The sequence below is a fragment of the Nansenia antarctica genome (assembly GCF_963989245.1).
Source record: "Nansenia antarctica genome assembly, chromosome: 5".
NCBI lineage: Eukaryota > Metazoa > Chordata > Actinopteri > Argentiniformes > Microstomatidae > Nansenia > Nansenia antarctica.
This window is the reverse complement of record NC_137690.1, coordinates 70,248,587-70,260,641: the sequence shown is the minus strand read 5'-3', so window position 1 is coordinate 70,260,641 and position 12,055 is coordinate 70,248,587. Positions and strand designations below refer to the sequence as shown.

At 46.5% G+C, this 12,055-nt stretch overlaps 1 protein-coding gene across 1 annotated transcript in view; it reads right to left on the bottom strand.

Annotated features, from left to right (window-relative positions):
* Window positions 1–7,825: 7,825 nt before the first annotated feature.
* Window positions 7,826–12,055, bottom strand: part of appa (amyloid beta (A4) precursor protein a) — a 33,369-nt gene continuing 29,139 nt past the window's right edge. The window contains exons 15-17 of the mRNA XM_080530987.1: window positions 11,920–12,011; window positions 9,350–9,496; window positions 7,826–8,991 (exon numbers count right to left, since the gene is read on the bottom strand). Coding sequence (XP_080387113.1) covers window positions 8,890–8,991; window positions 9,350–9,496; window positions 11,920–12,011 — 341 coding nt within the window. The 3' untranslated portion in view covers window positions 7,826–8,889. The remainder of the gene's footprint in view (window positions 8,992–9,349; window positions 9,497–11,919; window positions 12,012–12,055) is intronic.

Sequence of the window (12,055 nt, the reverse complement as noted above, 5' to 3'; positions counted from 1 at the left end):
GCGCGCACACGCACACACACGTACGCACACACGCGCGCACACACACACGCACACACACGCGCGAACACGCACACACGCGCACGCACACGCGCGCGCATACACACACACGCACGCGCACGTACACACGTACGCACACACACGCGCGCGCGCACACACGCGCGCACGCACACGTACACACACACGCGCGCGCACGTGCGCGCACACACATACACACGCACGCGAACACGCACACACACGCACACACGCGCACACACGCGCACGTACGCGCACACACGCGCGCGCACGCACACACGTACGCACACGCGCGCGCGCACACACGCGCGCACACACACACGCGCGCACACACACGCGCGCACACGCACACACACGTACGCACACACGCGCGCACACACACACGCGCGCGCGCGCACACACGCGCACGCACACGTACACACACACGCGCGCACACACACGCACACACGCGCGCGCACGCACGCGCACACACTCGCGCACACACACACACACGCGCGCACACACACGCGCACGTGCGCGCACACACACGCACACACGCGCACGCACACGTACGCGCGCACGCACACACGCGCACGTACGCGCACGCACGCGCATACACACGCGCATGCGCGTACGTACACACACACGCGCACGCACGCGCGCGCACACGCGCGCACGCTTAAGTCAAAGTGGGCGGAGCTTGTGTCAAAGTGGGCGGATCTTAAGTCAAAGTGGGCGGAGCTTGTGTCAAAGTGGGCGGAGCTTAAGTCAAAGTGGGCGGAGCTTAAGTCAAAGTGGGCGGAGCTTGTGCGCGTGTGTGCGCGTGCGTGCGCGTACGTGCGTGTGCGCGTGCGTGTGTGTGTGCGCGCGTGTGTGTGGTTGTTGTGCCCACTTTGACTTAAGCTCCGCCCACTTTGACACAAGCTCCGCCCACTTTGACTTAAGCCCCGCCCACTTTGATTTAAGCTCCTCCCACTTTGATTTAAGCTCCGCCCGCTTTGACTTAAGCTCCTCCCACTTTGATTTAAGCTCCTCCCACTTTGACTTAAGCTCCGCCCACTTTGACTTAAGCTCCTCCCACTTTGATTTAAGCTCCTCCCACTTTGACTTAAGCTCCACCCACTTTGACTTAAGCTCCTCCCACTTAGACTTAAGCTCCTCCCACTTTGATTTAAGCTCCTCCCACTTTGACTTAAGCTCCGCCCACTTTGACTTAAGCTCCTCCCACTTTGACTTAAGCTCCGCCCACTTTGACTTAAGCTCCACCCACTTCGATTTAAGCTCCTCCCACTTTGACTTAAGCTCCGCCCACTTTTACACAAGCTCCGCCCACTTTGCCTTAAGCTCCGCCCACTTTTACATAAGCTCCGCCCACTTTGCCTTAAGCTCCGCCCACTTTTTCGCAAGCTCCGCCCACTTTTACACAAGCTCCGCCCACTTTGACTTAAGCTCCGCCCACTTTTACACAAGCTCCCTCCGGGCTAGGTTAAAGGACTTTAGCTCAGCAACCACAGTAAGTAAGTGCCACAGACACGGTTCAGATATTTTCCGAATCGGCTCGGGCCCGCCGAACACATATCCGAGCCCCGACTCGGTTGCGGCGCCCCCTGTGGCCAGAATTCATAACTTCCCTCCTAGCTGTGAGCTAGAGGTCTGGTTTTCACATATGTCGAACATCTTGGTGAGACAAGTGTTTACCCAGAGTTTCGGCTTGATCGGCCATTCGTGGCCCAAACGGGGAGCTTTGACGTAAGTGCGAAATCCGTAATTAAAGGGGGCGCCACGGAGCGACCGTTTGAGCTAGCGCCTCGAAACTCGGGGCACGCGACCGGACCCCTGTGACGCTTCATCGTGCCGATTTTTGGGTGACTGGGACTTTCTGGCACCGATTTCTGTTTTTCATCCTAGGCTTTCATCCTAGGGTGCAACTGCGTACAGTCTAGGTAGGTCGTTTGTTGGCAAATGAAAGAAAATTGGAATTAATCAATTAAGCCACTCCCACTTTGACACAAGCTCCGCCCACTAAATGTCTAAGCCACTCCCACTCCCACTTAAGCTCCGCCCACTTTGACACAAGCTCCGCCCACTTTTGACACAAGCTCCGCCCACAATTTGAATTAATCAATTAAGCCACTCCCACTTAGACACAAGCTCCGCCCGCTTTGATTTAAGCTCCGCCCACTTTGACTTAAGCTCCTCCCACTTTGATTTAAGCTCCTCCCACTTTGATTTAAGCTCCGCCCACTTCGACTTAAGCTCCTCCCACTTTGACTTAAGCTCCGCCCACTTTGACTTAGGCTCCTCCTACATTGAGTTAAGCTCCTCCCACTTTGACTTAAGCTCCTCCCACTTTGATTTAAGCTACGCCCACTTTGATTTAAGCTCCTCCCACTTTGATTTAAGCTCCGCCCACTTTGACCTAAGCTCCTCCCACTTTGACTTAAGCTCCTCCCACTTTGACTTAAGCTCCTCCCACTTTGATTTAAGCTCATCACACTTTGATTTAAGCTCCGCCCACTTTGACTTAAGCTCCGCCCACTTTGACTTAAGCTCCGCCCACTTTGATTTAAGCTCCTCCCACTTTGACTTAAGCTCCGCCCACTTTGACTTAAGCTCAGCCCACTTTGACTTAAGCTCCTCCCACTTTGATTTAAGCTCCGCCCACTTTGACTTAAGCTCCTCCCACTTTGATTTAAGCTCCTCCCACTTTGATTTAAGCTCCGCCCACTTTGACTTAAGCTCCTCCCACTTTGATTTAAGCTCCTCCCACTTTAATTTAAGCTCCGCCCACTTTGACTTAAGCTCCTCCCACTTTGATTTAAGCTCCGCCCACTTTGCCTTAAGCTCCTCTCACGTTGATTTAAGCTCCGCCCACTTTGATTTAAGCTCCGCCCACTTTGATTTAAGCTCCGCCCACTTTGATTTAAGCTCCTCCCACTTTGAATTAAGCTCCGCCCACTTTGACTTAAGCTCCGCCCACTTTGACTTAAGCTCCTCCCACTTTGATTTAAGCTCCTCCCACTTTGATTTAAGCTCATCCCACTTTGATTTAAGCTCCGCCCACTTTGAATTAAGCTCCTCCCACTTTGATTTAAGCTCCTCTCACTTTGATTTAAGCTCCTCCCACTTTGACTTAAGCTCCGCCCACTTTGACTTAAGCTCCTCCCACTTTGACTTAAGCTCCTCCCACTTTGACTTAAGCGCATCCCACTTTGATTTAAGCTCCTCCCACTTTGCCTTAAGCTCCGCCCACTTTAACTTAAGCTCCTCCCACTTTGACTTAAGCTCCTCCCACTTTGACTTAAGCTCCGCCCACTTTGACTTAAGCTCATCCCACTTTGATTTAAGCTCCTCCCACTTTGATTTAAGCTCCTCCCACTTTGATTTAAGCTCCTCCCACGTTTATTTAAGCTCCTCCCACTTTGACTTAAGCTCCTCCCACTTTGACTTAAGCGCATCCCACTTTGCCTTAAGCTCCGCCCACTTTGACTTAAGCTCCTCCCACTTTGACTTAAGCTCCACCCACTTTGACTTAAGCTCCTCCCACTTTGATTTAAGCTCCTCCCACTTTGACTTAAGCTCCTCCCACTTTGATTTAAGCTCCTCCCACTTTGATTTAAGCTCCTCCCACGTTGATTTAAGCTCCTCCCACTTTGACTTAAGCTCCTCCCACTTTGATTTAAGCTCCTCCCACTTTGATTTAAGCTCCTCCCACTTTGATTTAAGCTCCTCCCACTTTGAATTAAGCGCCTCCCACTTTGATTTAAGCTCCTCCCACTTTGATTTAAGCTCCGCCCACTTTGCCTTAAGCTCCTCCCACGTTGATTTACAGCTCATTAACATACAGCTCATTAACATACACACACACAGACACACACACAGAGACACACACAGCTAATTAACATACAGCTCATTAACATACAGCTCATTAACATACAGCTCATTAGCATGAATCTCATTAGCATGAAGCTCATTAACATACAGCTCATTAACATACAGCTCATTAACATACACACACAGAGACACACACACAGCTAATTAACATACAGCTAATTAACATACAGCTCATTAACATACAGCTCATTAACATACAGCTCATTAGCATGAATCTCATTAACATACAGCTCATTAACATACAGCTCATTAACATACACACACACACAGACACGCGTATACACACACAGAGACACACACAGCTAATTAACATACAGCTCATTAACATACAGCTCATTAGCATGAATCTCATTAACATGAAGCTCATTGACATACAGCTCATTAACATACAGCTCATTAACATACACACACAGACACACGTATACACACACAGAGACACACACAGCTAATTAACATACAGCTCATTAACATACAGCTCATTAACATACAGCTCATTAACATACAGCTCATTAGCATGAATCTCATTAACATACAGCTCATTAACATACAGCTCATTAACATACACACACACACAGAAACACGTATACACACAGAGACACACACAGCTAATTAACATACAGCTCATTAACATACAGCTCATTAGCATGAATCTCATTAACATGAAGCTCATTAACATACAGCTCATTAACATACAGCTCATTAACATACACACACAGAGACACACAGAGACACACACAGCTAATTAACATAAAGCTCATTAACATACAGCTCATTAACATACAGCTCATTAACATACAGCTCATTAGCATGAATCTAATTAACATACAGCTCATTAACATACAGCTCATTAACATACACACACACACACAGACACACGTATACACACAGAGACACACACAGCTAATTAACATACAGCTCATTAGCATGAATCTCATTAACATGAAGCTCATTAACATACAGCTCATTAACATACAGCTCATTAACATACACACACACAGACACACGTATACACACAGAGACACACACAGCTAATTAACATACAGCTCATTAACATACAGCTCATTAACATACAGCTCATTAACATACACACACAGACACACACATATACACACACAGAGACACACACAGCTAATTAACATACAGCTCATTAACATACAGCTAATTAACATACAGCTCATTAACATACACACACAGAGACACACAGCTAATTAACATACAGCTCATTAACATACAGCTCATTAACATACAGCTCATTAGCATGAATCTAATTAACATACAGCTCATTAACATACAGCTCATTAACATACACACACAGACACACGTATACACACAGAGACACACACAGCTAATTAACATACAGCTCATTAGCATGAAGCTCATTAGTATGAAGCTAATTAACATGAAGCTCATTAACATACAGCTCATTAACATACATAAGCATACACATACATATACACATACTCATACACACACATCCACACATACTCATATCCACATACTCATACACACACATCCACACACATACTCATACACACACATCCACACACATACACATACTCACACATCCACACACATACTCATACACACATCCACACATACTCATACACACACATCCACACTCATACACATCCACACACTCATACAGCTCATTAACACATATACACACACACATCCAGTCACACGGTGAGACACATTGAATGTAGACATCCAGTCACACACGCGCACAGACACGTCCAGCAGGTCTGATAATGGTCTGACTGGATTCGCCTCGAAGAGTAGATGTTCTTTGGTGTGTTTGGTGTCCAAAACGGTCATTGCATTCCCCCATAGAGACTCGGGCCGGTAGACGCACTGACACAGAAGAAGAAGAAAAAAAAAAAAAAAAAAAATATATATTTTGAGGCGGGATTTTTCAAAAATATATTTTCAAAAGGGAAAATTCCTCTCTCTCTCTCTCTCTCTCTCTCTCTCTCTCTCTGGACTGAGCCCAGGAATTATTTGCCGCTGCGCATGCCTTTTTTTTTTCCTTCCTGTTTGTCCTTCACATTGAAAAGTGCAAATTGACCTGCCCGCCTGGGATTCGAACCCAGGACTACAAAGTCTACCTTGCGGCAGACTTACACACTGAGCTAACGAGCCAGTCATACAAACATATAAAAAAAAAAAACTCGACATCTACTGGCCAGTGTGGAATCGCGGACATTGGCTGTCAGAGAATAGAATCCTATTATCCCATTTCTCTCTTCCTCTAGAATGACCTGTCGTTGTCTCCGTGTGTCTGTGTGTGTCTGTCTTTATTGAAATTGACAAGAAATGATGGACAATGACTCCACGCGGGGCTCGATACTGGGTGGCTGCACGTCTCTCTCTCTGTCTGTCTTCTGAGACACAGGAGGGACTTCCGCATTAGCGGTGTTAGCTTAGCAATCTCGTTGTGTTTTAACTTCAGTTTAACATGACTTCCCGGGGTCGTAGAGGGCTGGGGTTAGGCTTCAAATGACCGTGTAGACCTAATGAACTTAAATATGAAAACCTTGTGTTTCTACCATATTCATAGCCAGCGTTATACGTCCCGTAGTGTGACCCCTCCCGGGGTTAATAACGTATGGTTCCCCGCGGGTTAGGAGAACAATTCCAACACCCCCGGATAGACCAGAGGACAGGGAATCTAAAACCATTTGAATGGTGTCTCTACGACCTTCCTATCACCCCCCATCATCATCATCATCATCATCATCATACACACAGGCCACAGGCCACTTCCACTTACCACCACTGGAGGGAGACAGACACATATACCTGAGTGAGCCTGGTGAGACAACTCAGAAGCCGTATGTTGCATAATAATAATAATACGGTAAACTGGTCTTCAGTTACACCACATCCACCAGTAAAACACACAAACAAACAAAAGAGCCAAGACTTTAAAAGAGCTGTATGTACATTCAAAACTTTATTTATGGAATACAGTGTAGAAAGCGTTTTCCCAGTCAAAAGCAAATGGCTTGCACGATATTACACACAGTGGAAATAAAGCCACAGAAAATAAAAGACAAACCCTGCTTTTCTATCTAACTCTACTGTCACCTGCTGGCCATGAAGTAACCACCCTCCCGAAACCAAAGCAAAAAAGCCTCATCACCTGCAGATTGACCCACACACATCTCTCCACACCACCACAACCCTGCCAGACACCTCTGGTACTAGTAGATTTGACCTTCGATAGAAAAAGGGCCTTTCCGAAACAAAGATGTATGCTCATGATCGACAGACACTCTCTTAACAAACCCGAGGGCGAACCGCAAACTCCTTTTACTCCCCCAACTGAAACGGTTTTAGGATTCCATCGATACCAGCCCCTCCAAGCCGCCCCTCCTGCACGGTGCCCAAGTTGGTCATATCATGTGGGGGGGGGGATGGTAGAGGTGAGTAACATGCCTGAAGGAGATGGGAGGTGGGGGTGAAAATCCATTTGACGCGCTGCTCGCCTGGCTACCCATCTGGAACAGCTAGTAATTCCCTCTAGCTCTTCCTCCCTCCTTCCCTCCCTCTATCTCTCACATGCCTGCCCCCGCAGCACTGCACCTGTTCGTGTCTCAGAAGAAGAGGGAGGGAGAGAGGGGTTGATAGGGGGGTGGGAGGGGGGAGGAGAATGTCTTGTGAAGATCTGTGTATCACACTCATTAACAGACGGCGGAGAAGGGTTCGTTTTATTTCTGCACACATGGAACTGGACAAGAACGCTAACTAGACACACACACACACACACACACGCACGCACACACACAATTGCCAACCCCACCCCCTTCCCCTCCCGTCCCCCTCCCCTCCCCCAACCTGAATCGGCCTTTCTCCCCCCGCCCCCCCCCCTTAAAAAACACACAACAACATGAATGGAAAAAAGAAAAATTAAATAGGGCATTTTTAAGGAGCCTCTACATTAAATTCTGCAAATGTATATGATGCCAACACAATAAACGTCAGATAAAAATAATAATATTATACACATACGGATCAAGCCATCCCCCATAGAATTAGGAACATAGCATGGTTTAAAAAAAAAAAAACTTAACCAGAAGCACAGATCTCTCTTAAAAGTGTATTTAACATGATATCAAAGCAGAGAGCCCATTCGTCTAGATTTATACGTTTTTTTTTCACTGTCTTTTAGTCACATGATCACGAGAAGATACTAAATGTACAATCCTGCTAGACAATCTCTACGTGAGAAAGGACCTCTCTGAGAAGCGGAAAAAGACCCTCTGTTTTATGTTTTTTTTTTCTTCTTTATCCTGTCCATCATTGTTGTCATCATGCACTAAATAGGAACAGCTAGATTTCAGCAATACTTCATTACATGACACGCAATAAAAAAAAAAACTTTTTTCTTTTTTTTGTTCATTTCTATTTCTTTTTTGAAAAACAAAACCGGAAACGATAGAATAACTCTAAAATAAAGAGCTCATTCAAAGTACATTATTACCATCGTCATCATTTTTAGCCTTGTGTGCTCAACAACACAGCACAGCTGTCATAAGAATGCATGGAGAAGGAAAGAGAGAGAGAGAGAGAGAGGGGGGGAAGAGGGGGGAAAAAAAGAGAGAGAGGTGAAAACAGGAGGATTTCATTACCCATAAACCTCAGCCACTGTATACCCCAGTGTATAGTGAGTGCAGTAGTGTAAGAGTGGGACAATGTGGGTGACAAAGAATGCCCCCCTCGACGCTGGTCTAGGGTCAGCTTCCCCTACCCAAGTCCACACCTCAACCATCACAAGCCACAACACTTCAACTGACTCTGGACCAGCGTGGAGAAGGAGATAGTGATATTGATCGTGGTCCAGCCCACACTGTCTGGGGGGGGGGGTAGTGTTGGGGGTTGGATAAGGACAAGGACCAGGGTAGGTAGGTAAAAGTAGGAGTGGGACAGGGGCGGAGGGGGGGTGTGTGGGGGGGGGGAAGGGGGGGGTAGTGGTCAAGGAGGAAGGTGAGGGACGTTCTTTCCTCAGTTCTGCATCTGCTCAAAGAACTTGTAGGTGGGGTTCTCATAGCCGTTCTGCTGCATCTTAGACAGGTGACGTTCCTCTGGGGTCACTGCAGCATCCACCTGAGAGGAGAGAGAGAGAGAGAGAGAGAGAGAGAGAGAGAGAGAGAGAGAGAGAGGGTTACACACGCATAGACACACACACACACACACACACACACACACAGGCATAGACACACACACAGGCATAGGCACACACACACACACACACACACACACACACACAGGCATAGACACACACACAGGCATAGGCACACACACACACACACACACACACACACACACACACACACACACAGGCATAGGCACACACATACACAGACACACACACACACACACAGACACACACACAGACACACACACAGACACACACACACACACACACACACACACAGACACACACACACACACACACACACACCTCGATGACTCCGTGGTGGATAGATGTGTACTGCTTCTTCCTCAACATCACCAGGGTGATGACGATAACGGTCGCTATGACGACACCACCCACCATCAGGCCGATAATTGCTCCCTTGTTGGAACCGACGTCTTCGGCAAAGAACACCTGGGGAGACAGACAATGTTAAGTCTACGCATGTAACTCTGGAAATAGCTTTTGACATTTCCCCCCTCTCTCCCTGCGTCTCATCCACCTGAGATGACAAAAAACCCTGTGACAGACAGTGGCTAACTGGCTAGTTAAAACCGTGGCTAACTGGCTAACTGGCTAGTTAAAACAGTGGCTAACTGGCTAGTTAAAACCGTGGCTAACTGGCTAGTTAAAACAGTGGCTAACTGGCTAGTTAAAACCGTGGCTAACTAGCTAGTTAAAACAGTGGCTAACTGGCTAACTGGCTAGTTAAAACAGTGGCTAACTGGCTAACTGGCTAGTTAAAACAGTGGCTAACTGGCTAGTTAAAACAGTGACTAACTGGCTAGTTGGCTAGTTAAAACACTGGCTAACTGGCTAGTTAAAAGAGTGGCAGTGAACTAGCCAGCCAGTTGCAAAAAATAAGACAGTCATGGATTATAGCTTCTATACACAACGTAAATCGATCAAAGCAACATTATCATAGGATCAACTCGCTAGTCAACCAACACAGCTTGCTTTGTGAGCCAATTTTAAGTAGTGTTATAGTTAACTAGGTAGTAGTGAGGATTACTCGCCGAATCCATTGCATTGCAACATTTTGGCTTGACTAGCGAGTGTGTCATTGATTTTCAACAACATTGAAATGTGTTTACATTTGTGAGAGTCTGAATGAATGAATGAATGAATGGACTTTATTGTCATTGCTACAGTACAGGTACCAAACAACGAAATTTAGGAGGGGTGGCTCCCCTGGTGTTAGGAAAAGGGGAAGAAAAAAAAACGTAAAAATAAAAATAAAAATCACAAGAAGGGAAGGAGCTGGTTTACATAAATAAAGGCTATGTACACTATCCACTGTACTATACTGTACAGATAGACGACTAGGGTTGTCATATTGCACAATAGTATTGTTTCACGTTATTTAAAGTGTCACAGTTTGCAGGCTTGAAATGTACATGTTTGTGCCTCAGCACTACACCTGATTTTTTCAGTCCAGCAGCTGCCATCAATCCGTCCTGAACAGTTTGATTGGGTTGCCGACTTGTTCCCGGCTTCACCAGTTGCCTGGTGATCTATGATCCCAAGCAACTTTTTAAAAACAGATACATCGATTTGGTCAATGGTAAGATGTGATACTATTGTAAGACTTGGATGAATGTCTCATTTCATCCTGCTCACCGGGAGCCCACGCTCAAGGTTGCCAGATGGGGTGGGTTTTTATTTTATTTTACAAACATCATTGGCAACAGACATCCAGTTTAGGGGGCAGGAGATGGGCACCTGCCCAATAGTAATTAGCGGTTTTCTGACAATATAGGTTTTGGGCTGGTTTTTGGTGGATTTAGCTGTTTTTAGACTGTGGTTAGGCTGGAAATTGTCAATCCAATCTGGCAACCCTGCCCATGCTGCCTCTAGGAGACTGGGTCTCAGCTTGCAGACTGGGGGGGTGGTGACATGGTGACAGACGCCATTTAGCTGACGCTTTTATCCAAAGTGACTCACATTTCAGTGAGTGCACACCTTCTTTCTGTATATATACGTATATCCAGCGGGAATCGAACCCCCAACCTAAGTGTTATAGCGCTATGCTCTACCAACGGAGCCACAGAGGACCGCAGCGTAATTCTTAGGGTGTGGTGGCTGGGGGATTACTGTAGGAGACAGTATGACGCAACATCATTTGTCATAAAAGGTCCGGATTATGGGATTACGGTGGAGGTGTACAGAGGTCGTAATACTTTTATAAAAATGTTTCAGATAAAGTTAGATAGAGTTATTTAAGAGGGATTTCAGAAGAACTGGGGGGAAAAACGTTGGGGGAAAATGGTGTATATATCCAGCTAATATGTCTGATGCCCCATGACTACTTTTGTACAACATGTAACAATGTATGTTAGACTGGATAAACTCTATATTGATTTAATTTGACCGTTCCACAACCTCACTTTTGCTTTGTGTTTCTTTTTTCTTTTCATACTATTGTGTTATGTTTCTAAGGAAGCTCTATCTGTTTGAGAGTTTCTTATACATAAAGTGAAAATGTTCAACAACAAAGTCACAAAGAAGAGGTATTTCAGAGGTAAGATGAATGTGACGGAGGCTGAATAGAGCTGGAGTTGAAATGAGGACTGCTCATCTTTTCCTTTTTCTTCTTTCATTATTCAACTTCCGCCGCTGTTCGGGCGGAGGACGAGAGCCCCTGAGAGAACAACGTCCTGACGCGGTCCTGAACAGCCTCCGTCTCAGCGGGGTAACCGCCGGTTACCATGGCAACACAACCTTGCGAGCCTGCCGCAAGGACGCACGAGCGGTAGGCTGTGTGTGTGTGTGTTTGTGTGTGTGTGTGTGTGTGTGTGTGCGTGTTTGTGTGTGTGTGTGTTTGTGTGTGTGTGTACCAGCTTCTGGTGGTGGACTTCGTAGCTAGCGCTGTGTCTCTCCTCCGCCTCCATCCTGAGCTCAGGAACCTCCTCTGGCTTCAGACCAGACACTGTTGTGGAGAGACGGACACACACACACACACACACACACACA